Raw genomic sequence first — 27,190 nt, 5'->3', positions numbered from 1 at the left:
GAAAGAGTGATGTGTTGTGTGCCACCAAAACAGTGGTGTGCTGTATGCCCCAGAAGGGTTGTGTGACCCTTGTTCAGCTGTGGCAGCTCTGGCACAGCCACAGGTTGTGGAGACTTCTGTGACAGATGCCCAAGGCTTGGAACTGGACCAGCGTATTTTTTAACGCTGTGGGTGAGGTCCTTCTACATCTACTGCCAGGCAATGGGAACTTCACCTGTGGACATCTCCATGACTTGGCAGAACATGCTGTATCATCTGCTACCATGCTGGTCCTTACTCTAGGTGACTATGCAGACAGGCAGAAATTGCAATTGCTTGAAAGGTGAGCGATGGGAAAGGATGACTTGGACTGCAATAACCAGCTCAGAAGACACACTTCTTTGGAACAAACCTGTGCTCCTGCAGAGAGAGACAAAATCTCTATATATGACTGCCACAACAGCAGCCACGTGCTTGAGAACACTATCTCCTGTTTGAAAAATTTCTCTGATTTAAAAAAACAAAGCCATGCCCAGCAGCAGCAAACGTGAGAATGAATGTGACCCCAACAGGCAGGACATGCTCTTCTGTTTCTGATGTCAGTTCTACATGGATCTTTCTGTATGAGTGATGATTTGCAAGTCTTTGAAGAAATCCTTACCAAAAAATACTCTTTTTTCATAGGTTTTGGTTTTAGCTTGCTCCCATCATTTTTGAATGAAAGAGAAATGCTAATGTTAATTTTTGTGTGTGTGAAGATCTCTATGCATGTTTAAATATAAATGTATGCATTTGAAAATGCAATTATTTCATCTCTCTTCTGAGCAACCTGATCCAGTTGAAGATGTCCTTGCTCATTGTAGGTCTGCTGAACTAGATGACATTTAAAAGGTCCCTTGCTACTCAAACTATTCTGTGAGTCTCATATTTGATGTATAAAATGCTGGTCATTTTAGAGTCTGAACTGAACCATGAGAGAACAGAGAACACCACTGATATCCAGATCACCAGCTCCTCACCTGCACATAACAGAAATCCAGAGCAGCCTCCGCAGCCTGTGAACGGGTTAATGAGCTGTCTCGATGATTAGCCTCTTGGTAATGTTGAATTGCTCAGTAGGGATGGATTGCACTCCATTCTACTGTGTGGATATAACCAAAGTTTCTAACTCTTTTGACTGTGAAGAAACATCCAAAGTATAAACTAATCCTAGGTTTTGAAATGTATCCCAAGGATTTCTTTCCCTTATTCACACAGTGTCAGAATTGCCAACTGTCTGCAGAGTTGAGGAGCACCAAGAATAATGGTGAGAGGGTTTCAGAACATTGCAGATGTGTTCCTCTAATAGCAGGAGGTCTTTGGGCTTTCCTAGGCTTTGATGCAGATGATCTCTGTTCTCTTCTGATTAAGTGGATGACCAAATTGCACCAATAGTGTCTCAGCAGAAGTCTGAGGAGCACAGAGAGGCTTGACTTAGGTTCTTTGTTCAGGGATGATTTTCATTTTTATAATCCATGCTATTTTTCATTTTTTTTTTACAACTTTTCTTTCTAGAGCTTTCAGCCTTCAGGATTCTTGTATGCCCTAATTAGCTTTATTGTTTATATTACTCTCATTCTCTAATTAGAGTAATCACATCATGAGGGAGTTGAGGCTCTTCTGCTTTTTCTCTAATTATTTTTGTTTTGTCAAGCCTGGCTGTTTCCTGCTGGTTATTCTCATCCATGTGTTTTTATTCTCTGCAAATTGATGTTGTCGTATACTAATTGTTTTCACTTTCTCTGAAGATCTCTTCCATTTTTATCATCTTACTAATCCTTGGAAATCTGTTCAGCCCCTCAGTTCCATTTAAACATGGCAGGACTTATACCAGCAAGTGAGGTTGAGAAAGATGTGAAAAGAAAGTGAGGGTGATGTCTTTGGTAGCCTTCTGGAGCCTTCATCTCAGGGTCTGACACTTAAACCACCTTCCACCAAACCCTATCCTCTCCCTCTGATTGCCACTCCTGTGCTTTGCCCTTCAGCACTTTTCTCACACTGGTCACTTCCACTCGTGGTGAAGAGCTGCTGAGGTGGGAAGTGTTAGTGGATATACACGTACTCATCAACACAAAGCAGTGTTGGCATCAAAGCCTAACATTTAGAAGAAAATGGAAGTTTTTTGTAGAAAGTTTTCTGGTTACTAGTCTCAGATTGTGCACATGTTCTACAAGGAAAAGAAGAAAAGGAAGTGTGATGATGTGCACAATGTGAGGTTAGGTCAGAGTAGCATATAGTATATGTTATTTGAAGCAGAAACAGCTCATTGGTCTTCACCTGAGTTAAATTTCTGAACACACAAATTCAAGGTTCACAGTCAGAACTGTTATCAGAAGTTTCCCCTTTGGATGCAGACGTTGAATGCAGTGGATGCTGGAATAGCCAGGAGCTTATCAGCAGCTCCTGGTGAGCACACATTTAACATCCTGATAGCATTTTTGCTATCTTTATAGGTTCCATTTTGTAAAAGCTTTAGGTAGTCCTTTACATCTAAGGTTATCGTAAGATTAGAATAGCTCTTGCTTCAAAATATGAGTTCCTTCCACTTAAATTTTTTTGTTGTGAATTCTAATCTCCTGTTTAAAAACGGAGGCACTTGGACAGCTTCAGAGTATGCAATCATCTCTTCACAGATGAAATGTCAGTGCAGTGCAGCACCTGAGCTGTAACTGGCCCAACATTTGGCCCAAGCTAATGGATAATTGAATCTCTAGAAGTCATTCATTCTCTTCTGTCGAGACTGAAAATGCTGTGCTGACTGCAGAGTTTGAATGAGTGTCATGGCCACTCAAGGCTGGCAGAGCCATATCCAGTTGCTCCAATTCTAGCACGTCTTCTGAATGAAAACACTACTTTACAAGCAAACTGAAACATTAAGTGGAGCCTTTCACTTTATTGAGTTGAAGTTCACACATATCTCTACCAATCACAAGGAATTCCACTGTCTTCCGTTGTGTTCTAAAGTCAAATACACAGATCCTTCATTTTGGACTGGCCCTATCTTTAGAAGATTGAATTACTAGTCATGTTTGTGTGTTTACTTAGTTGTCTATGATTTTATACTTTCTTTCCTCTCACACTCCATCAATAGTAGAAGACATTTCAGGTTTCCTCAAAGTGTATTTGGGAGTAATGAGATCTGCATTTTGGCTGTATGTCTAATAGATTTCTTCAAGATTTTCTGGTGGTGGGTGGTTGCAGTTTTGAATGGAATAAATCTGAGTGTGTCTGAATAACTGTGATTTTGCTGGAAAATGTCTCAGGAAGAGCCAGGTCTTGGGAGGGTGTTCTAAAATGGCTCAGTTATTGAGTCTGCCCCAGAATTCTGCCCTCTGTGATGGTGTTTGATTTTCTTCAGATGTTTCTTAAGCTTTGGGATTTATGCTTTAGCAAAAAGCTTCTTAACAATGCTAAGATGCAACACGGCAAGGAGTAACTTACTCTCAGTTTAATTATCTGCAGCACCAGGACCAAGACTTGACAGAGTGTTTGGCAGGGATTGTGCTGCAGGAGTGAAGGACTTGCACTTCAGATAAAGTTTCTTCCCTAATACTAAGGGTGCCAAGGTTATTGTAGAGATGAGTGGATTTGCAGATGGTGATCCATGTCTCAAAAGACATTTATGAAAAATAGCTCTTCCTATTACTTTATATTTTATAAAGTATGCTAGTGTAAACTTATATGAATGAGTCTCCTGTGAGTATAGGGAAGTCACTACCACAATTAGCTCAAATTTAACAAAACCCATAATTTAGGTGAACACCATTCTTAAAGAATATTTAATTAGTTAGATTCCCTTGTAGCAAATGTTCCCTAGAAGTGTAGAGAATCATTTCACTGCAGACTTACTATCTTGTTTTTGTTTGGTTGTTTTTTTCCCCTCCAAAGATATCACTTCAATTTTTCCAAATTATTCAGCTCAAGGTCAAAAAACACTGGTTTTACAGAGAAGACACCACTACTGAAGGTTTCCTCAGAGGAAAATGGGTGAGTTGCTTTCATTTTACTCAAAATATTTTTTCCTTAAGCTCTCTTCTATTTAATTGTGTGTGTTTCTCTCTTATATCCTGACACCAAACCTGCTGGGAAATAAAGTGAATGGCAGGGGTTGTAAGCAAAGAATTACTCTGGAGGAGCCTGAGAGGAGAGAAAGGCTGTAAATAGGGAAGGGAAGGATGTAAGGTCTGAGGTCAGAGTGATTAGAGAGCCCTAAGGATAGGTAAGTGCAGGTTGTGTGCTCTTATTTCCTTCTTGTGATGATACTTCAGGAGCACTGAAAGACACAGCAGAGCTGTAGGAAAGGTCCTTATTATGGAGTTTACACACCAAATCCTGAGCTACATCTGGCTGTTGGGTGGGAGAGCTTGTTCTTTCAGGTTCATCTAAATGTCATGAGGTCCTTGTTCTTGCCTCCCAGTCCACCCAGCTGTGGCACCAAGGGGAGCTCAGTCTGTACTAAAGAAATCTTTCTATGAATTTTTCCATGAAAATCCCTCACAGTGAACCTAAGGTTCTACAAGGTCAGTTGCATCCACTACCTGTTGAAATAAAACACTGTTTTGTTTTGTTATGTTTACTGAACATGTGACAGGTTGCAGTGCATGGCTCTTCATAATCCAGATTTTACCACAGACGACGACTCATGGGACAACAGCTCTGCAGAATTTGAGCAAAGGTTTCAACTGGGAAGTGAAATGACAAGTTTGTCCAGATCAGCTTCTTCTGAGAAATACGAAATATTGGACAGCCTTCATGTCAAGTTCAATTTATCAAAGATGAGGTCTGAATTCAAATATTCATTTATTTATTTTTCCTTTTTTTTAATAATTGATACAGGTGTTAGTTTTTAAGCATCGATGTCTAGAAAATGATTTATTTATGAAAACTAATAAAATAGCACTCCATATTTAGACTATGTCTTGCCACTGATAGTTTAGAAATAAACCCTGGTGAAATTGATTACAGGCTCCACCTAATGATCAATAGCCCCTTGTTCTTACAAGCATCAATCATAGCACTTATTCTACAGTTGTTATTAAATACCTTCTGTATTTCTTTCAGCATTTCTTTGAAACCATTTCTTAAAAGTTCCTTCATTGATTCCACAGCTTTTTTTCTTCAGTGGTTCGTTGCTTCACTTTAATTAAAATATGTATCTAATAGTCTTTCTGTAGTCATTATAGTAGCTTTTCACACACACACAAAGCAAAACATAACTGAGGATTTTTCTATCTTGAACTACATTAATATATTTCTCTCTTTACCTCAAAGTAGTCTAATACCTCATTTAGGTATGGAGGAAATTAAATCCATTAATAAATTCAAAGATAGAGTTGTGAAAAGAACTTAAGTTCAAATTTTCTCAGGATATTTTTGCTGGGGATTTAACTAGCAAAACCTTTAATTCTGGATACTAATTTCCTCTGCCCCTTCCAGAGCTTCAGCACTTTTCCTAGTTTGGTTTGGTGTCTGCAAATAGCTCTGCAGGTTTTCATGGATCTCAGCATTACATGTCACATGTCCATGTTGACCCAAGGAGCTTCTCCAACGAGATGTCAGTGCATCTTTTCCCAATCTGTGTGTTGTCTTAGCTCAATACAATTGTTTTCCTCCTTTCACTGTGTGTATGTATTGTGTGGAGTGCTGCTCTCCTGTACTGCTGCTGAACAGACAGAGCAGGAGAATTCCTGTGGCTGCAATTAGTGCAGTATGAACGTATGCAAAGCAGTTGGGCAGGTGTCTGTGCTGGTTTGACAGCAAACCAGTGAGAAACTCCAAGTCAGAAATACTATTTAATAAGAACAAAACAATAAATGCAACAGTACAAAAAGAAACCACTGACAGAGTCAGAAATCAACCTGAATGGGGAAAGGCCCTTCAATTTGTCATGCATGGACCTTCTTTTGGCCTTTGATGGGCCTTGTTTTGGCCTTTGATGGGCCTTGTTTTGGCCTTGGATGGGCCTTGTTTTGGCCTTGGATGGGCCTTGTTTTGGCCTTGGATGGGCCTTGTTTTGGCCTTGGATGGGCCTTGTTTTGGCCTTGGATGGGCCTTGTTTTGGCCTTGGATGGGCCTTGTTTTGGCCTTGGATGGGCCTTGTTTTGGCCTTGGATGGGCCTTGTTTTGGCCTTGGATGGGCCTTGTTTTGGCCTTGGATGGGCCTTGTTTTGGCCTTGGATGGGCCTTGTTTTGGCCTTGGATGGGCCTTGTTTTGGCCTTGGATGGGCCTTGTTTTGGCCTTGGATGGGCCTTGTTTTGGCCTTGGATGGGCCTTGTTTTGGCCTTGGATGGGCCTTGTTTTGGCCTTGGATGGGCCTTGTTTTGGCCTTGGATGGGCCTTGTTTTGGCCTTGGATGGGCCTTGTTTTGGCCTTGGATGGGCCTTGTTTTGGCCTTGGATGGGCCTTGTTTTGGCCTTGGATGGGCCTTGTTTTGGCCTTGGATGGGCCTTGTTTTGGCCTTGGATGGGCCTTGTTTTGGCCTTGGATGGGCCTTGTTTTGGCCTTGGATGGGCCTTGTTTTGGCCTTGGATGGGCCTTGTTTTGGCCTTGGATGGGCCTTGTTTTGGCCTTGGATGGGCCTTGTTTTGGCCTTGGATGGGCCTTGTTTTGGCCTTGGATGGGCCTTGTTTTGGCCTTGGATGGGCCTTGTTTTGGCCTTGGATGGGCCTTGTTTTGGCCTTGGATGGGCCTTGTTTTGGCCTTGGATGGGCCTTGTTTTGGCCTTGGATGGGCCTTGTTTTGGCCTTGGATGGGCCTTGTTTTGGCCTTGGATGGGCCTTGTTTTGGCCTTGGATGGGCCTTGTTTTGGCCTTGGATGGGCCTTGTTTTGGCCTTGGATGGGCCTTGTTTTGGCCTTGGATGGGCCTTGTTTTGGCCACGCATGGGCCTTAGATGGTCCTTGGATGGACCTTCTTTGGGTCTTGGATTGGACTTCATTTGGCCCTGGTTGGGTTTTCATTTGGCCATGGATGGGCCTTCTTTTGGCCTTGGATTGGACTTCATTTGGTCTTGGGTGGGCTTGCATTTGGCTGCAGTCCTCCTAGAGTGATAGGTCTGTTAGAGCAGTGATCCTGTAGATCTGGTCTTCACCTGAAGGTCCAGTGGCAGCTCTTGTCCTCTGGGAATCCAGCAGGCCAAGGGCTCTGTGCTGGTCCAACCCCCAGATTATATCCCTGTGGCAATGCTTGGCTCCCCACCTGGGGTGAAGCATCTCCCAATGGGACCATGTAATTCTCTGTGCCATGCCTGGGTCCCTGGCAGCCCATTAAACAGAGCCAGCCCCTGAGGAGCCATCAGGGGTGAGGAGACAACAGCACTGCCCCACCTGCTGTAACAGCTCGTGGAGACCATAAGAGAACACGCACCAATGGTTACACCCTGCACTGTAACCTGGGGCAGTGTCTTTCTTCACATTTGTGGTGGACTTCCCTGGTATTTGAAGGAGCAAAGGTCTCATCTGGGAATGTGGAATCGATTGTACAGCACAGGTTTATAATCTGAGGAGGAACACATCTTTCTGGCAGAGCTTGCCTTGAAATCTTCTCATTGCCACAGTGAGGGTTGTACATATGGGATCAGCTCCTTGGCTGTGGTAAATCAGCATCACTCTGCTGAGATAGCAAATGAAGTCAAACTGCCCCACACCATATGCATATCAGGCTAACAATCATTTGGTTTAGAAGAAGGAGTGAAATCCTTCATAAATTTACACTTTGTGCATTCCCAGCTCCAGGCAAACAGGACTGTGCTGGAGGCACATAAATCAGAGCAGGGTTTGGCCCAGGGTTTGGCCTCTAGGCTGCAGGGAGAGACAGATTGCAAACCATGGGTGGCTCAAGAGCTGTTAAAAGTGCTGCTTCCCTAATAAAAGAATGCCATGAAAACAAACAGATGGCAGGAAAAGACCCTTATAAATTCTACATTTAATAAAATAACCATTTCCAAACCCTTTTTTTATTCAATCTTCCCATCTCGTTTTGATGAGTTTCTGTTATTTACAGACAAGAGGTTGTGAATTTATAAATTATTAATTAATGCTTTTTTATTTATCTTGGGTCTTAAAACCAAGTTATTGATATTTCTTTTTCAATAATAATTTGAATTATTGCTAGAAATTATAATTCCAAAGCGCAGACAAAAATATCAGGTACATTAAAATTAAACCAGGCTAGACTAGGATTTATTAATTCATAGCACAATAATTTCTCAGAAATACCAGAATAAAACTGTGATGTAGAGAAAGGAAGAAGAGACAAGCACAATAGAGGATGCATGGCTCAAGTGGCTCTAGATATTTTCCACAAATCACACAACACCAGTAGAAGTTAACAGTGCTGGTAATGCCTTTGTTGTCATTCCTTCCTTTTCAAGCCTTTATTGTCTTCTTCTCCTCACTGTCATCTGTTTCTTCAGCCTGGCAGAGCAGTCTGACATTTCTAGGTGCAGTCACCTAACTGGATTCCTTCCCCTCTTCTGCCTCGTCTGGATTTTCATGCTGTGCAGTCTGTGTAAAGTTGTCACCACTTGTATTTCACAGAGTAATGTAGATCCTTTGTACCAGTTTGTATGTGGCAACACATTTTAATCAGCTACAGGTTTTTATTAGCTGCTGTTTGGAAAATTCTAAAGAGGAAGCGACTTTAGAAAAATATGCTTTAAAAAAACGGGTTTCCAGTAGTTTTTGCTGTGTTCAGCCAATGTGAAAAAAATTTTTTTGCTATAAAGGTGGTGAGACCCTGTCCCAGGGTGCCCAGGGAGGCTGTGGCTGCCCCAACCCTGGCAGTGTTCACAGCCAGGTTGGATGAGCCTTGAGCAACCTGCTCTGCTGGGAGGTGTCCCTGCCCAGGGCAGGGCTTGGGGCTGGGTGAGCTGTAAGGTTCATTCAAACCCTAAAATTCTATGATTCTCTGAATGAACTGATTTAGGGAATTATTTCCACCATGATTAAAAAAATTGTTTCTGACACTCTTCAGACTACTTTGCTTCAATATTTTGTCCTATAGCATCTGTCAATAAAGCTTTTTATAGCACTATTTGTTTTTCAACTAATTATCCTGGTAACTTGAGATGTTTTCCATCTTGCTTGTCATCCGGTTTAAGTCAGTAACTTGAGATGTTTTCCATCTTGCTTGTCATCAGATTTAAATCGAACTTTACATTTGTCATTCTGTCAGAAAAACAATGTTTGACTGTTTACTTTTGAAAAGATGGAACAAGAACATTGGTGCTTTCAGTTAATGAAACGATGCAATCAGGGCAGATCACCAGAAAGAGTACTGTAAATGAAGACATCTGTGTAGCATATTGATGGGCAATCAGAAAATGATTAGTTGAGTTGTCTTTTAGGGTAGGATTAAAAAAAAAGCTCATTTAAAAGTGCTAAAGCTTAAATTTTCTTTCTCAAGACCATGTATTTTCAACATCCCCATTTTTATTTAGGGTTATTCTTGCTTAACCCACTCAGTAGTGAGTTCTTACGCTTCAGATTTGGTGGCATCCCATTTCCAGGAGTGGTTATTCCTTCACAGGGACATGCTATGGAAGAAGTGTCCAGTTTTGTGAGTCGAGTGTGCTCATGAAGTATATTTGGTTTAAAGAGACACTGTTAAACTCAGGGGATTCTAAAAGCTTCTTGTCTTCTAGAAGTTTTGTCCACAATACTTTCAGGGTGTATATTAGAAGTCCATTTTGAGGAGCCACTCGTGACACCGAGCAGTGCTCTCTGTGCAGCTCTGCCACCTCCCTGTGATGGCAATGCCCCTTGGCTTGTCTGAGAGGGACCAGGAATTGCTGCTGGGGCTCTGCAGCTCTCAGGAGACAGCAAGAGCAGCAGAGAATGGCTCCAGGATCCACCACCAGCTCCTGCTGCAGCCTCCCCTTAGCTCTCCCAAGGGGCAAAGCCTCCGTTCCGTGTGGAGACCCAACTGGCAGAGCCCTTGTGGTCACCATCCTTCCCAAGCCTCATGGACTCTCTGCTGTGGTGTCCATGGTATATTATCACCCATAAGGACTTGCCATGCTGTTTCTGAAATGTTAGAGCTATTAAGAGAACAGAAAATATTTGTTTTAAACTGGCTGCATAGTAACTACATGTTTCTTGTGTTTCAGGTGCTGTCTAAAATTCCTAAAAGTTTCAGGCCTGTTTATCTTTGTAGTTGTCTGCTCTGTAAGTATTGAATTTGCAATGCTCCTCTGGCCCCCATTTCCTGACAATTAGTTTGAAATGAGCTGTGGTATTTTCTCTTGGCTCATAAAAAATTTCTCAAGAGTAGGGGCAAGAATGGCAAATCCTGACAATACTGTGCAGGGATTTGTGCCTAATCAGACTCCTGTTTGGTGCACTAGCACCATCCAGGACAATGGAGTTGGGTAAGAAGTTGAGTTGGAGGAGGAGGCAGCTTAAACTCAAATTTGAGTGTCCTTTATGGATGCTTGTTGAATTTAGGATGAGTCTTTTGATGCTGACTTGCAGCTGAGGAGTGTTTAGAGGAGAATCCATGCTGCAATGACAGTGCTTCACACACCAGAGGCTGAAGGTCATGGGGGGGTAGCCACAGTTCTGCCCTCCCTTAACAAAACCTTCAGAATCAGCAAAATCTTAGACTGCAAGACTTGAGAAAAATTTCAGAAAGTTGGAGTTTATTCTTTTAGCTGCTGTGAGGAACTTTTCGGTAACGAGGCTTCTCTGTCAGGAGGAAAACAGATGACACTCTGCATTTCTTCTGGTATGGGTGTTGTTTTCCAGATAGATCCTGAAAATTACAACTTTGTCTTAAGAGACATTTGGATAACATACATCAAATATGTGACTTTGGCAGTAAGTAAACAGAAGGAATATTACTCCTCCTTGTTAAGCAGCCCAGAGATGCTTTACAACAATAGTGGAAACATAGCTGAAAATCCTGGAAACAATCTCACAACTGATCGTGCAATTTGGAAGAGCCTTAATTACTTGACATAAGCTTAGCAGGTATTTTACAGTTATTATGTTACTCATGAATGTTTGTTTCTTTATCCTCACTTTAGATTTTATTTGGCATTTATCCAGACCAAGGTGTGCCCTGGCAGATGTTGGCTGTATCACCTCTGGAAAGCTTCTGTATCCTTCTGTCTTTGAGAAAAACCATCCAAAACTGAACTGAGGTTTCATTGATAAAGCGATTGAATAAGTGGGAGTGTTCTGTCTTTAGCCCTGAGAGCACTGGGTCTCTCAGGTCCCTGACTGTGCTCAGACTTGTCCTTTGGTGCAGGTCACTGCTCTCCTCCCTGTCCAGGTGGGGCTGAATGGCACCTGTCTCAGGCCAAGAGAATAACCCCAACTGAAAATGATTCACAGCAGGTGAATACACATCTGGGTGTGAAAAGTCTTTGAGGGATGAACATTCAGTTAGTAAACAAACAATCTGCAATCCTCTTGACTCATTTCATTCATGTTAAAAGAAGATTCACCTGCAGATATATTTCACAAGCTCCTGGAAAGTGTCTTGTTTTGAAAAGTTGCAGTGGGATTTAATTTTTGACATACTGAGTTCTTCTGTTTAACTGATCAGTTCCATGGCTTTGAGCAGGGAGAATCCATTTTCGACATTTGATTATTAACGTCCTCACTGTCACCAATAATGACACTATATAATGGACTGATTAGTAGGGTAATCGAGGAAGAAAATTTTAGAGCTTGAGGCCCATTTATAATTAAAAGTTGGGATTGCTTTTTGCAGGACAGCAAGTGGACATTTAGTAGGACCAGTGCCAGCTTCAGCTGTAAACTACCCCCAATATCCATCACGTCAATGTTTCTGTCCCCCTAGAAACTGCTGCTGAAAGCTCCTATGTATGTGTGTGCTGGACAGCCCAGTCTGCCACAGGAGTGTGTACTGGCATTGAGTCTTCAGGGTTTAGTCAGCTGGCAGAGTATAGCTTGAGGCTTTCCTCTCTGTCCACAGATTTTGGGTTGGAACCATTGCTGTTGCATCATACACATTAACTCTGCAGCCTGTTGCTCCCTTTGTCTGTGCTGGTGGGACCAGGATTTGAGCACAAATAGGTGTTTCTGTATTTCACATTGTACCTACCACGTGGGGAAGCTTTGAGACAAATAGCTGACAGACAGTCAGAATACAGCATTCCCCTTTCTTTCTTTCTTTCTTGACAAACCCAAAGGTGAAGCTTCTTGGTCTGTGTAACGTGTGGTGAAAACTGGATGTTCCATCCCCTGCCTGAGGTCATTGAGCTGGGGGAAGAGTGGGAGATGGGCAATCCAGCAAAGCTGTGCTTCTTTTGCAAGGTGATGCAGTAATTCAAGCAGAAGGGTCAAGGACAGAGATTGCATTTCTCAATGAGGTTTGGAAAAGGCATGAACAATCCTGAATGTCATCTCACTGTTGCTGTCAGTCCTCATTTGTTAAGAAGTCAGCTCACATGGTTTGTCTTCCACTTTGTTGCATAATGAAGAGAGTATTGCCCTTCTTGGCTAGGCCTGGATAAGTAACCATTCAGACAGTAGTGTTAAGATGCAATTTCTGCTGCTGACACACTCTGCTGTTCCCAGTGGATGTTAAATGCTGCTTTCTGTGTGAGTACAAGAATTTAATGGTAGGCTTGCAGGTGTGCTGCAGTAGTCCTTGTCACAAAACCCTTAGAGGTTATCATGAGATTTCTTTGGGTAGAAAATAAGTTTCTTACCTCATGTGACATCAAATTATGCAACTGAACACACTTTATCTCTTGCTTATCCTTCAAAAGCTGTTAAGAAGTGTTGAATGGGTACTAACCACTACATGATTCTCTTTTCATTTGTTTTAAACTCCTTCTTCCTAGTTCTATTTCTTTCCAGAAATACCCATGCACACTGATGTGTGATGAATTCATGCTCATGCATACAGTGTCTCTCCAAACATTAGAAAAGTCAAAACCAAGTGGGAAATATTTTTAAACAAACAAATCAAGTGATTCCCTTTGGACATCCTTTGTCATCCTGGTGTTTCCTGGATATTTGTGTTTTTTCTGCCATGCCCATTAGATCTCAGGTTTGCTCAGAGTCAGGACTTCCCATCTCTGGTGCTGAGAGAGACCTGCAGCAGTTGGGGTGTGTGTGACCTGTTTCTCAGACGAGATGACTTTGTTTATGTTTCTATACCTTTGTCTTATCTCCTTTGGTTTTACTCTAGCTGTTTTTCTTCACATTATCTTCTTGTTTATTACCCCACCTGCCTCTCCCTTTGCTTTGTCCAGCCTCATGGGTACAAACCTGAGGTGTGCTGGCTGCAGATGCTGCAAACAACATCTTGCCTCCTGCGTATTGCTAGAAGCTTTCTGAGTCTGTAACTTTTTGTGTAGTGGTTTGTTGTTTTTTTTTTAATACTGATTTCTCTATAGACACCAGATATAAATGGAGTGGATCAGTAGGTTTAGTATAGTTTTTCAAAAGAGTGATAAGATTGTCTCTTTTTGACAACACTTGGGATTTATTGGCTTATAAATTCTAACAGTCAGTGCTGTAACCCCAGAGAGGAGTAGATTTATACTGAAGCCTGGCTAGAGGACCCAATCTGCAGGAAGCAAGATTCAATACCCCTGTCCATGTAAATGTGTGAAGCTTTTTCAGATCTTTGGCTCAAAGGCTGGATGTTAAGGGGAGGAGCATGAGTAGATAATAAAAATACAGAAAAAGAGCTATAGAGTCTGAATAAATTCCAACATCTCATAGGTTATTTATGTGTACCTATTCTAAGACGTGACCATTCTGATTTTCTCTAACTGTTGGACCATTCAGACCTTCAGGTATCTTCTCTCCATTAACTGAGTGACCAAGGAGTGAATGAGAAATATTCATGTTTGGCAGGACTTACATAGGTTTACAGACCTGAAAAATCTGAATTGCTAAATAGACTCTGTGTTCATTCCTTTGATTCTAATAACTACTGCCCTGATCTAAGCAAGTTTTAAACTTGTTCAGCAATGAGGGACAGACAACTGGAGCAGATCTATGCACCAACTTCTTGAATTGAACTGGGCTTTATGAAATTAAAATGTCATGGGGAATCATGGATGCTCTTAAGGAATTATGCAATCAAACTGTAAACTACCTGACTGTCATTTAAAGAAGTGTCTGTCTCCCTAATACGATGCCTTATTTCTTTCACTGTAGCTGCTACAGTTATTGCTATTCCTACACTTCTTGACAGAAAAGATATTTTCTTTTTACAAGAAAAAGCAAATCTCCCAGCACATTTCTGTGCAATGGGTCTCACACCTGCCTCGCTGAGCTGGGAGTTTCCATCTCTGCTCTGCCCTGAGAGGTGCTTCAGGAGCAATCTCTTTTTCTTCCCTCTCAGTCTCTGTACTTGGGCCCATTCCTGTTATAAGTGAGGGAAAGTTAGATCAGTGTGGGTGAAGCAATTTCAGTTTCCTTTCTCAGACTGATTGTCAGAACTTCAGCTGGGGAGTGGATTGTGAATTGTTTCTGAGTCTGGCCAAGGATCTTTCATTTTTATAGATAAATTTTAAAGCCTTTCAGTCCTGATCTGATTGTTAAAGCATTTGATACCTCCTCATTGAAATTTTTGGAGCAGAGGCTGACATTTTGCAAAGTAAATATTTGCACAGCACCAGTGTGAAGAGTTCCTTACTCACTTGCTCTTTGCATTCGAAACAAAACTGAACAAAAATACACAACCTGAAGACGTGGTTGAATGGGTCTCCTGTCAGTCCAAACCAGACAAAACCAGAGATACCAAACTGACTAGGCAGTGACCATTTTCACTGACATCCCTCCCTCCCCAGCAGCTCTGGGAGATTTCATCACTTCTAGTCCAGGATTAGGATCTCAAATTCAGAAAGTAGGATATGTATCTCAATAGTAAAAATATGCTGAATTTAAATCACAGGCTAGATTTCTCATTTCAGTTGGATTCAGTGGAGCTATTTAGAAGAATTCTACATATGGAATTTGGTGGAGAGTCTCTAGACTAAGCAGACAAAAGATGTTTAACTGTCCTTGCTAAAGTTGCATGGGTTTGAATGATTGGTGCAACTGTGTCAATCATGAAGGAAAAAATGGTCGTTAGGAAAACTTGCAATCATGCCATGACCATTAGTGACATAGAAAATAACCTTTCCCACTCCCTGAACTAGAGGTGTGTATGTGTATATTGAAAGAAAGACCATGAAGCAAAGAATAGAGTCAAATTTTAGCAGCCCTTTCAGCTTCCTTGGAGGTCCTAAAATCAGGTTCTGCTCCCAGGGAGCATAAATTCACTTAATGAATGAAACAACCTCTCTAATCTCTTTAGGTTTTTTTCCTCTTTGAATTATTTCTTATTTTGTAACTCTAGTTCTCTACTGTCTACTCCTCCATAATTTTAACTTGCAGAAAACATTTAAAAATCATTTCTGTTTGTTGATGTTGCTGGAAATGTACCAAGCATTTTGGCCTGCAGGCAATGTTCAAGCTGTTAAATAGATGGATGAAGACCAGGACCACATGCAGAGGCAGACAAAGAAGCAGAATCTTAAGGCACAATTGACAAAATGCAGTAGAAAAGAATTTGTTGAGGACTCACAAAGCTTCTAAAACTGACAGAGCACAGAGAGAAATGGATGGTACAGTGTATACAAAACTGGAAACAGATTGCTGATGTTCCAAAAAGGGGAAAACCCCCCAGTTATCAGACATTCTTCAGATGGAGAAACCAATAGGTGCAGAGAAGCATGTGGTTCAGCTTGTATTGTGAAGGGATGATGTAGAAATGCTACGTGGTTCAGCTTGTATTGTGAAGGGATGTTGTAGAAATGCTGTAAACAGGAATAGGATAGCAAAAGAGAAAACCACAAACTCTGATGCAGAAATTGGCTCAGTTAAGGACAATAAATAGAAATGGATGCTAAGACCCAGCCAGAAGATCTTCTTTAAAATGGGAATATCCTACAGAATCCAGCATAAGTGGCCTGGTCATAAATCAGGGTGAATAGAATATTCACCTCAGAAACTTGGTGAAAATAATCAACAGACATAGCATTCTCAAATGTGGGTTTTTGGCTGTACACACTGAATGAATTATGTGCTGGAGGTTAGAGCAGGGACTCAGTTTTTGGGGAGTGACTCATCTCAGCTACCGAGTTAGTCATCCTCCACTCCAGAGTTAATGGAGAGAAGGGATGTTTCTCATGCTGAGTCCTCTCATCTTCGTGTAAAATGAAGTCTAAAATGAAGCAATGAAGTCCATCCTAAAAGCACCTCTTTCCTCTGCTTTTAGGGACACATCCAACCCAGACACAGATGTCCACTGTGTAGGAGTATAAACTGGAGCGAACGAATCCCAATTTAAATGTTTAGCCACTGTATCCCATTCTATCAGGTTGTCTGCATAAGCCACAGAAAGGCAAAGTAACATGAGGTGACTCTCACACACTCTTCAATCCCTTGTAGGAGTAGCTAGTCAGAAAACCAAGATCAGAAAACAGCTCTTGGTTTATCTGTGAGCAGCAGGCCCAGCCTGGTGCCAGGTGTAAATACAGTCACGAAGCAAACCCAAACCCTGGACAGGCTAATCACAGCACTAATGTAATTGAAAGAATAGAACTACATCAAAATCAGGCAGTTTGGCTGAAGTGAAATATAAAATAGCATCTCAGGCTGTAAATCTAGTCAGGGAGATGTTTGCTTTAAAGGGATGCACGGAAGGTCATGTTAAAAAAAAAAAAGTTCAGAAAAGAAAAAGCACACATAGGTCACAGAATGGAAAGGGATACTGGAAGTAAAAAGAGAGTTTTCCTAAAAGTTAGTCATATCTGAGTGATTAAAATATAGGGGAAATCACATTCTGGCAACTGAAGGGGAATATAATACCAAGGTAAGGCAGAACAAAAATATTCTGAAGAGCAGCTTGATAAAAAAAGTGCATTTTGATTCATATGAGCATGTCTGAAGTTTTGTTCGGGTTTATTTTGATTCCACCTTTCACAAAGGCTGAGATCTGCTGCAGTCTAACAATGGAATTATGACAGAGTCTCTAAATACTGTTTGGAGAGAGGTAACTCTGATGGGATTTTGGAGCCTCAGTGTAGACTGGTGAATGATGTTCTGTTCCACTTGCCATCAAAGGAGAACCTCTTTTCTTTGCTGTGGCTCTTTCTGATGGTTTTATAAGCACACAGAATGGAATGGAAAAACTTCTAAGTATCCTTATCTTTAGAGGAAAAGAAGGAAGGAGCCACTCTTCTTGAAAATAAGGTTTCAGTTTTTCCCCTTTAATTTTAAGCATCCTTTCTAATAGCTCCTGAATGTCTCATCTAGGTAATTACAGGATTTATTTTAAAAGTATTGCTTAAAAGGAATCTGCCATAATCATATGCAGCTGAATATTTTCAAGACATAAATGGCTACACTCTAGTAAAAGGCAGACTCAAGGGTTGTCCCAAATCACTGGGTTAATGACTTCAGGTCTGCAGACCTTTTAGAAGGTATAATTAATGTCTCTAGTTAAAGGTATAGCTATGGTTCCTGTTGAGAGTATTATTATGTATCAATTAGGACACAGAAAAACTGTGGTGACAAATCACACTTAAACCTTCTAGAACCAGAAGAGAACCACTGGAATTTCTATTTATGTTTGCTAAGGGTTGTGTATGTAAATTCTCCTGGTGGACTTGGTCTCCTGATTTGTTGCATGTGATGTTATCTTTTTATCCTTTCCCATGTGATTCAACTAAATGCACCTGACACTAGATCTCCTAGGCCTCCCTCCCTCCTTCTCACCTTATCCCCTGAGCATGATGTGCTATGGTGTGGAATATCCCTTGGGTCAGGTTGGGTCACCTGTCCCAGCTGTGTCTCCTCCCAATCTCCCATGTACCCCCAACTCCCTCCCCAGTGTGGCAGGACAGAAAGCAGCAAAGGCCTTGGCTCTGTGTGAGCTCTGCTCAGGAATAACAAATCATCTCTGCATTATCAACTCTGTGTTCTGCACAAACCCAAACACAGCCCCATACTAACCACTGGGAAGAAAACTGTCTCTACCCCAGCCAAACCCAGCACATTGGGGTTCTGTGAGAGGTTACTCTGCTCTAGATCCAGTTCTCCTGCTGGGAATGTGGACTTAAGCAGCAACTCTTTGAGAGATGAAGGACCCTTGGAAAATGTCACAAAGCTTTTCCCATCAGACACTGACCTAACGTGGATATCCTTACTGGAGCTCACTGGAAGAAGGGCACAGCACTGCCCTCTGTCCTCCCTAAATACACTGTGGGTTTTAATTCTCCTGTCAAAATCTCTGAGTTTTGTGGGCATCAAAGCATCTTTCTGAGAAAATCATGTTGGTAGGTATGTGATATTGTAATTTATTTTTTTTCTTAACAGACTCACTATTTGTCGTATGCTCAGTAAAATATTAGACGTTACAACCACTAAGGTACTCAAACAGGATTAAATCTCATGATTTCAACAGAACATATTTGTGTAAAATCAAGTATCTTCTATTCCCTTCTTAGGCTTTTTTTTGTGTGTATGTGTGATGCCTTAGCTTTCTATCTGTCAGAGAGAGGAGCAAAACCAATTGCAGTAGAGCTCTGTTCTAGTAACAGACACACTGAAGGGTATGAAATCTTAGCCTTTCCCCCTGCCAATCCACAGGGATGCTGCTGTTCCCAGCCACACCAGAAGTGAACTGGTACAGTGCTGGGTTTGAATGGTCCTTGATGTATTTGGACTGATAGAGCCAGACTTCCAACAGATTTGTGGGTCATGGTTGAGTGATTTCTCAGTTGTGTTAGACTAGGAATGTGGTTTGACCACACCTCATGTGAGATATCTAAGGAGGAAAAAACAAAAAGTTGATGAGGGAGATGGAGGTAAAAGCATCTGTGAGTACTTCAGCTGAGAGGAGCTTGAAAATATCTTTCAGATATTTGAAATGTAAGTAAAATTTTGACCAAAAAGCAAATCCTCTGGCATGAATAGGATGTTGATTCTCACCTAGTGTTCCCTGTGGTTCCCTGTGTTTTCACCTGTACAAATTCTGCAGTGTTTAAATTGCAGAGCTAATGGTGCAGCCTTTCATCCAGTACAAGCACTTAAAGAGCTTTACTGCTCTGTCTCCCTGTATATTTCTCTATGCTATTTTGCAGCTTTGATACATCTACAGTATCAGCTGAAAGCACTGGTGATCTCAAAAGTCACTAGGAAAGATATTTTCCTTCCGAACTTTCACCTCCTGCTTTCTCAGGTGGCTTGGCCAAAGCAGTGCTGCTTGGTGAGGGACTGGACATCTATTTTGTTCTTTCCACAGTGTCCGAAGCATTTTAGCTGAAGAATGTTTTTTCAATATCAATCGACTAGTATCTTTATTTTTCCTGGAATTTGTACAGCCTCTACTAATTTTTACTGGAAATTCACACCTTAACAACTTTATGGCCAGCTATGAATCTGAGTGACTCTCGTGATTCTGCTCTCCTGAAGTTAGACATAGGAGGCCCCTTTGGAGCACAGGGAGATGATGAGCAAACAGAGGAACACATTGTGGTGCAGATCAGCCAGAATGATGACACAGGAGCAAGGAGGAGGCGCCAGCAGCAGGTGACAGCCTTTACATTTCCTTTCACTTTTTCTGAGATGTGTTTTATCACTTCTATTTCCATCACCATGTGTGGATTAAGTGGTTGTGCTTTTTCCCGTTGTGAAGTGTATCAATTTCAGCATTTGAAAACTTATCACAGTAAGAGTAAAGCTGCATTTTCTTTTGCCTTTCTAAGGCTTCCCTTGGGTTCCTATATTAAAATTTTGTAAAACATACACCTCTTGGCTGACACATAGCATGGGAGTTCTTGTGTTTCAAACTGGCAATGTTTCAAAAGTTGCCTTTGAAGGAAGAAAAAGTGTGAAGTGCCTTTTTTGCACCCACTGAAATACATTTTCACATTTTGTTGCAAATTATTTTCTCAAACGTGTCACATTTATCGGCTTGATTTCTCTCAAGGCTTTCTCATTGTTGATGTTGTTTGTAGCAGGTTCCTGCTGCTCTTCCCAGACAATTTGGTGAAAGACAGTCTTTTACAGCCTGGCACTGTATACCACCTCACCATTTAATAAATGGCACTGCCATACAAACAACTGCCTCTCCTTCTGTACAGGGGATGGGATGATCTGCCTCCCCCAGAGACAGCTCAGCTGGGCAGTGCCACCAGCTCCTGCTTACACCAATCTCAGTCTACAGCAAAAGACCAGTCCCACTACCTCAGCATGGAGAACAATACCCTAATGGCAATGACCCTCTTAAACCACCTACCCTCATGAGGAGGAGGTTGCTGTAACTTGTGCTGCTGGAAGTGATCCCCAAAGAGCTTCTGTGCTGCTGGTGCAGCAGCCACCTCTGCTGGCACAGGCCCTGGCATGGCCAAAGGAACCTTCCCTCTTTGCATGTCCACCAGGCATCTGTGTCAGACCTTCCAGGGTAGCCAATGAAGCTGGTTAGGTTTTTTCCTGTACTTTGAGCATACAGAGTCAGGACAGGCTTAGGATTTAGGCTATAATTAACAAAATTTGCAGGTTTGTTTTAGGTTCCTGTGCTTAAAAAAAAAGAGACAATATCTGTATCTACATTTAAAGAGTGTATTTGGCTCAACTTGCATGAGTATCAATGTGTTCTAATGGGCAAAGTTTCAGAAAGTGTTTATTTTCTGAAGATTTTTGGGATGTAGATGAGTTTCGTAGAATCCTAGAATATCCTGAGCTGGAAGGGACCCACAAGGGTCATCAAAATCCAACTCTTGGTCCTGCATAGGACAACCCTGAGAATCACACCATGTGCCTGAGAGCTTGGCCCAAACACTTCTTGATCTCTGTCAGGATTGTGCTGTGACCTCTTCCCTGTGGAACCTGTTTCAGTGCCCAACCATCCTCTGGCTGAAGAACCTTTTCCTTCTAGCTAATCTAAACATCCCTGACACAGCTGATGCCATTCCTTTGGGTCCTGCCACAGGTCACCAGAGGGAAGAGGTCAGTGCCTGCCCCTCAGCCTCCCCTTGGACCTGTTTGCTCCAACCTGAGTGTCTGTAACATACCTAATCAGAGGGAATTAATTTAGGCCAGTGCGTGTTATGTCTGACCCACAAAAATGTTAACCTAAATGGACATGAGAGAGCAAAAGAAGAATAAAACCCTAGATCACAGACATCACTTTCACTGACTTTTGCTAATATTGCCACATGTGACTCTCTTGCAGGTGGTGTACAACTGGTCTCTACCCTTAAGTTCAAGAAGAAATCAGCAAATCATCACAACTAGAACCTTTCAGATACCCAACAGGTTGGCTATGACACTGAAAATTGATCCCTTGAAGTTGTAGTTTACATAGACTTGACTCTGAAGGAATAAGTAATGTTTTCAGAATAATCTATCACTGCCTGTTTCAGAGGGGCAGGAAAGGACAACTTCTTGTTGCTTTCTAAAAGGATTTACAAGGCTGGTTTGTATCTGAGTTACTTTCAGGACAATACTAATCAGAGGGAGAGAGAGTGAAAATGTTTGAGGAGTTGCTTGCAATTGTAAAGATATACATGTATTTATGTATGTCTGTATACATTATAATATTTATTATTATATATATATCTAAATTTTCACACACACATATATACACATATACATCTATAGGTACTCAATGTAAAATTAATGCACAAATAGAACTCATGGTAGTTCATTCCAGGAGTAAACAAATCTGATTTTTCTTTCACCAGAAGCACCATCTTCATAAACATTCAAGCCTTCCTACAAGAGTCTGGAAGTGTTCCTCTCTCCATGAAGCACCAATACCTTCATGCAAACATAGAGGCACAAGTAACAATTGCATCCATCATCTTAGTAGGTGTCTACATGCTGATCATACTGGAAGTAAGCCAGTTTTGTACTTTGATTTTATTTTTCCCCTTATATTGTAAATGAAACACAAGAAAGGGTTTAATTATTTGGCTTTGATATCATTTTAAATTGTGTATATGAGTTTTTCCTGTACCATCAGTCTTGCTAATGACAGGAGTAAGATACATGTGAGGAAATTGTTCTGAATTGTATCAGATTTTGTCAAGTTCTATTAATATTATGGGTGATCTTGTGTATTTTTTTCTGTTAGGATCTATTAATTTTCAAGTATTTCAACAGGATTACAGTTTGACTGTGAGAGTGAAAGTAGGTCTGAGTGATACAAGGTGTGGAAAATCTGGTTTTAAGTTAATCATTTTGTAACATAAGCTTAAACAAAAAACCCCAAGTTTGGTTATTTCCTCCTCTAAGGCATGTCAAACTGTGAATTTAATGTGCTTTTAAAGAAAGAAGGTTAAATGGAGCACACTTTTTAATGAGTGACATTCAGACATTCTTTTACTGTATTATTTGAAGAGGAAATGGACTATGAGTTAATATGAAGAAGTCAAGGGACAGAGAACTTTAAACATATATTGAAACATAATTCCAAAACCTTGAGGTACCAAATCCAAAGAAAATGCATTGCATCTCCACTAAGAACAGAAAACATCAGAAACAGCATAGAGCTCCAACTGACTTCTCTGAACTTCTTTGAACCTCCTATCTGCTTATCTGAAAATAAGTGGCAAATAGGGAGGAACAAGTTCCAAGATGTATTTGTAATTCATATGAGCATCCACATTGTCAATTAATTCTCTGAGTTGAATTCATAGAATTTAAGGGTTGGAATGGACCTTAGAGCTCACCCAGCCCCAAGCCCTGCCCTGGGCAGGGACACCTCCCAGCAGAGCAGGTTGCTCAAGGCTCATCCAACCTGGCTGTGAACACTGCCAGGGTTGGGGCAGCCACAGCCTCCCTGGGCACCCTGGGACAGGGTCTCACCACCAGAACAGAAAAAACATTTTCCTAATATCTAACCTCGATTTCCCTCCTTCAGTTTGAACCCAATGCCCCTTGTCCTGTCCCTGCAGTTATTAACAGAGTCCCTCTCTGGCTCCTTGCAGTCACTGTCATTAGTATGGAGTCAGAAGTCATTGCACCTGACTTACGTTAGTTTGAAACAAAGAAATGAATCAAATCAAGTCTACAAGGTGCTCCACAGTAAATATGTCCAGAACTCACCTTTTCCTTCCACATCTCTTGCATATTAAGCTTTTCACCCTGTTCCCATTAAGATGGCAAGGTAGTTATACACCACCTAATCAAATATCAATAATGGGCACACACAACATGAGAGATGCCCTTAACATTTAGATAATGTTGTTCAGTAATGGTGATTTCTTTATGGAGCTAAAAATGCATCTCTGTAACTTGTAAATGAGCAGAGAGATAATATTCAATGTGGAGGGGGATTGGACTAGATTTTGCTATAAATATACACAGGCATTGCAGCACAGCACCAAAATAATCTTCATACTTTTAAATGCAGCTTTTATTTTCAAGAAGACCAACTATGCAACCCTCTAGCAATTGCAAACCCACCAAGCTTTAGATGTATGTATGGTTTTGTGTTTGCATCCTGGAAAGCTGCTTTGGAACATTTCGTGTGGAAAAGAAAAAAGGCTTGAAACTGAAACAGAGCCAGGGAGAGCATTCATTTTTCCTATTGTCCTTAAGAAAAAGCTTTAACACAGCTCATGAGCTTATTGTTTCTGTGAAAATAAATCAAGGAAAGATTTATTTTGCTGGCAGAAAAAATATTTCTGCAAATTCAAAGGTAGAAATAGATACTTACAAGTAAACGTTTTTGAAATGCAAAATGTGGAAAGTCACATATTGCATCATGATGTTAGCTATTTCCTCCAGAACATCTATAGGAAGAACCATTGCTACAACCAGAGGAAATTTGAAACTATAAATATTTAATCTGGAAATAACTATCAGAGCAACAAAACTTGTGTGTTTTATGGTCCTCTCATGGATTTCCTGGAAGTGATGGATGTGAATATTGCTGGAATATGTAACAGTGACTTTCCATGTGTTCAGTATTTAGAACTTCATTGCCTCGACACGTTGCACTCTCTATCCTGTTAGCTGTTAACACTCTTAGATAAACCTAAGGGTGTTACTGCACTAGTGATCTCTCATGGATTTTCATTTTCAGTGCTGCTGCTCCCAAACTCTTATCAGCCTTTATGACTTTCCTGTATTTTTTTAATTATTGTTGGCCACACAACTTCAAATCCAGACAGTGTGGACACCCGAAACAGTTTCAGAGATATACTTTCACATAATCTCTTTAAAAATGAAGAAAGGGAAAGCATTTTATCTGTTACAATTCCCAAGAGCCACCCAAAGGAACCTCCTGCTCCTCCTCCACAGCCATTTCCCAGACATGGATCCTGTGCCCCCAATCCCAACCCACTGTCCTCGTCCTCCTTTCCTCACCTCCCACTGCTCTGCGGCCTCAGCCACAGGGGCTGCAGCACAGGGGCTGGGGCTGGGAGGAGCTGAGGAGGTTCCAGTTGGAAAATGAAGTGCATTTGCTGTAAACATTCATCTTCTCCCAACGTTTCCCCCAGTAAATGCTCTGAGGATTCTGCTTTGGGGCAGCTGTTTGTTAGCACCAAACCAAGCCCCACTCCTGGTCCGTGGAGGGCTCGGGACGTGCTGTTCTTCAGAAAACACATTCAACTCTTGGGCTTCATTTCTTCATGCATTTATTTTAAGTGTTGATTCTTTTGAAACTCATCACATGTTCTGTAGTCATAAAATTTCTGGTAAAAGAAGATGCCTCTTTTCCTCAGCAGTTTCTAATGATTTCTATTTTTGTGCTTGCCACAAATATAAATATTTCTTACTTCACAATTCTACCACTTTACCCCTTGAAATTTTTGTGTATTGCTCTTAACTCTCTTTAGAAAGTCACACCCTTAGTTATATTTTCTCTTTGAAATCTATTTTTTTATTTCTCTCCTATGCAATCACCCTTTCCTTCAGTAACTAGGTATTAATTCTCTTGAAATTGATTTTTTTCTTCAAATATCAATCAGTTGCCTCTTTGCATTTCAGTCTTCTACTCCTTCCCCATCTCCCAAAGGAGAAAAGCATTTTGCTGCTTTTGGTATTTTTTATTTAATCTGGTCTATACTATTTTATAGACTTGTTGCAAACAACTAAGTATTTCATTTTATTCTTGAAAGCATACACAGCACAGGAAAATTCAAACAAATGCAAGTTAAGAAACAAATAAAGCAAAAAAACACAGCACAGGAAAATTCAAACAAATGCATGTTAAGAAACAAATAAAGCAAAAAAGTGTGCCAGGTTTCCCTTTGTGGATCCTGTGTGAGCTGCAGGATCACTGAGGAGCACAGGGAAGATGAGCTGTGGGTCTACAAGGACATCTTTTCCAGACAGGATTTCTCTAGTTTTGGTCCTCAAAATGTATAGCCTCTTTTGACTGAGAACTTGACAAAAAAAAAAAAAGAAACAAAGAAAAAGTTAAAAATTTTAATTTTTATAGTTTTCTGCTCCAAACGTCTTTGCTCCTTGAGCTAGGAATGTATTTTGTCCTTTGTCTTCTTTGATTTCAACTCTTTTTTTTCCCAGGAAAACTATTTCCCATGTATATCTTTAAAGTGACTATTTATAGCCCATTCAATCAGATTCAATAAGAAGTGGTTTATAGTTTTTTTCTGGTGGTACAACATGGTCAAGGAGAAGAAATGTGGATAGAATCTCATTGTTTCCTCTTTGCAATACAGTTAGGCATCTTTGATTTCTTCCATTTTCCCTTTATTTGTCTACATAGTGAGTTGGATAATATACTGGTTACCCTGAAAAGAAATTTATCTGCTTATCTATATTTTAAAATACCTGTTAATATTTTAAAGTTCTGCTGATATTCAGAAAAGTTTCCGGAGTTGATAAGGCTCTTATTAGTATTTATTAACCACATATTTGCAGGTATGATGGAGCTCCATTAATTAGAAATATGCAAGGAGGAATGTTAGACACCAAATATTAAAGGATAGAGCTCATTAATTGAAATGAATTATTGTGTGCCCTTGCCCAAAGTTTTCCTGTAATAACATAATTGGTTTATGTTGTGGGTTAGAACGGAGTGTTAGCTGTTTATGATACTTAAATGAGCTTGCAGAAGCAAATATGAAAGTAATGACCTTTTAAAAGCTATTTTTAAAACATTTCATTTAGTCAGGAAAAAAGACAGAGTAGCATTTATTATAGTAAATGAATTTTTTTTTAAAATATTGAAAATATAGCACACCAAAGAGTAGAAAAGTGATAGAAGAGAGGACCAGAAATTCTGGGAGAGTCTCCATGGGGCTTGTCCTATCACAGGAGCTGTGATTTAGCTTCATGTCTTGGCTTGTAAGTAGTCCTAAGAAGGATCTTGCCAGGATCTTTTAAATGGCATTTGAATGATCTGACACCTTGAATAACATTTACAAGTCTATATTTCTCTTTAAAACACAGACACTTGAAAGTGCAAGGTCTGGCCTTAAAACCTCTAGGTTTTTACTAGCATGAAGTATGGGCATATAATCACAATCTTTATTACTTTAATGGAAATGGAGTGTGTCTGTGTCTCTCCACATTACTTTTTCTATTATTAACCAGCTTAAATTATGAATAAACATCCCCTAAGCTTAATTTCTTTAACTCTGAGCAGAGTGATTTTTGATAGCATCTAACCAGTAGAAATTAACTTCAGAGAGCAAAACTCTTCTGTGGTTTGGTCTGACCATTTTTCTAGCATTGTGGCTGGTTGAACCAGTGTTTCCTTGCAGGAAACATTTTTACAAATGGACTAAGGTGTTCTTACTGCTGTCTATGCTTGCACAGTCCAGTTTTTGCTTATTTCCTGTAATGAGGCTATAATATTGGAAAATTGTGCTTCAGAGAGGGAATAGGAAAGAGGAGAAATATTCATTGGCATATGAAACATAATACTGACTGACAGCAATAGGTTAATCTTTAGGGAGACGTTTTCCAGTAAGGAAAATCAGAGGAACTGTGGCTGATCACAGAAGTGATCAGCTTGCTCAGCATGGATTCTAACTTCCCATCCATCCTCATATCGATCTGTCTTTAAGTATAGACCGAGTGTGGATTAGAACGTTCCCACTTCCACATATATCCTCCCAAAAGATTGGTAGCAAAGGAACAGAAGAAAATCCATAGCCATTATTGGAAAAGACAGTGTACTAAAGAAAATAGCAGCTGCTGCACTCCCT

General features: G+C 40.7%; 1 protein-coding gene across 1 annotated transcript in view; it reads left to right on the top strand.

Annotated features, from left to right (window-relative positions):
* OCA2 (oculocutaneous albinism II) overlaps nt 1–27,190 on the top strand; it is a gene marked incomplete at its 3' end in the record, with an annotated part of 87,373 nt that overhangs the window by 16,771 nt on the left and 43,412 nt on the right. Inside the window, exons 2-8 of the mRNA XM_009084916.1 lie at nt 3,907–4,005; nt 4,610–4,798; nt 10,127–10,184; nt 11,045–11,117; nt 19,432–19,589; nt 21,235–21,317; nt 21,746–21,899. Of these exons, the coding sequence (XP_009083164.1) occupies nt 3,907–4,005; nt 4,610–4,798; nt 10,127–10,184; nt 11,045–11,117; nt 19,432–19,589; nt 21,235–21,317; nt 21,746–21,899 (814 nt within the window). The remainder of the gene's footprint in view (nt 1–3,906; nt 4,006–4,609; nt 4,799–10,126; nt 10,185–11,044; nt 11,118–19,431; nt 19,590–21,234; nt 21,318–21,745; nt 21,900–27,190) is intronic.

Source organism: Acanthisitta chloris, unplaced genomic scaffold, assembly GCF_000695815.1.
Source record: "Acanthisitta chloris isolate BGI_N310 unplaced genomic scaffold, ASM69581v1 scaffold13101, whole genome shotgun sequence".
Taxonomy (NCBI): Eukaryota; Metazoa; Chordata; class Aves; order Passeriformes; family Acanthisittidae; genus Acanthisitta; species Acanthisitta chloris.
The sequence above is the reverse complement of the archived record's forward strand: the minus strand, read 5'-3'. Positions and strand labels throughout refer to the sequence as shown.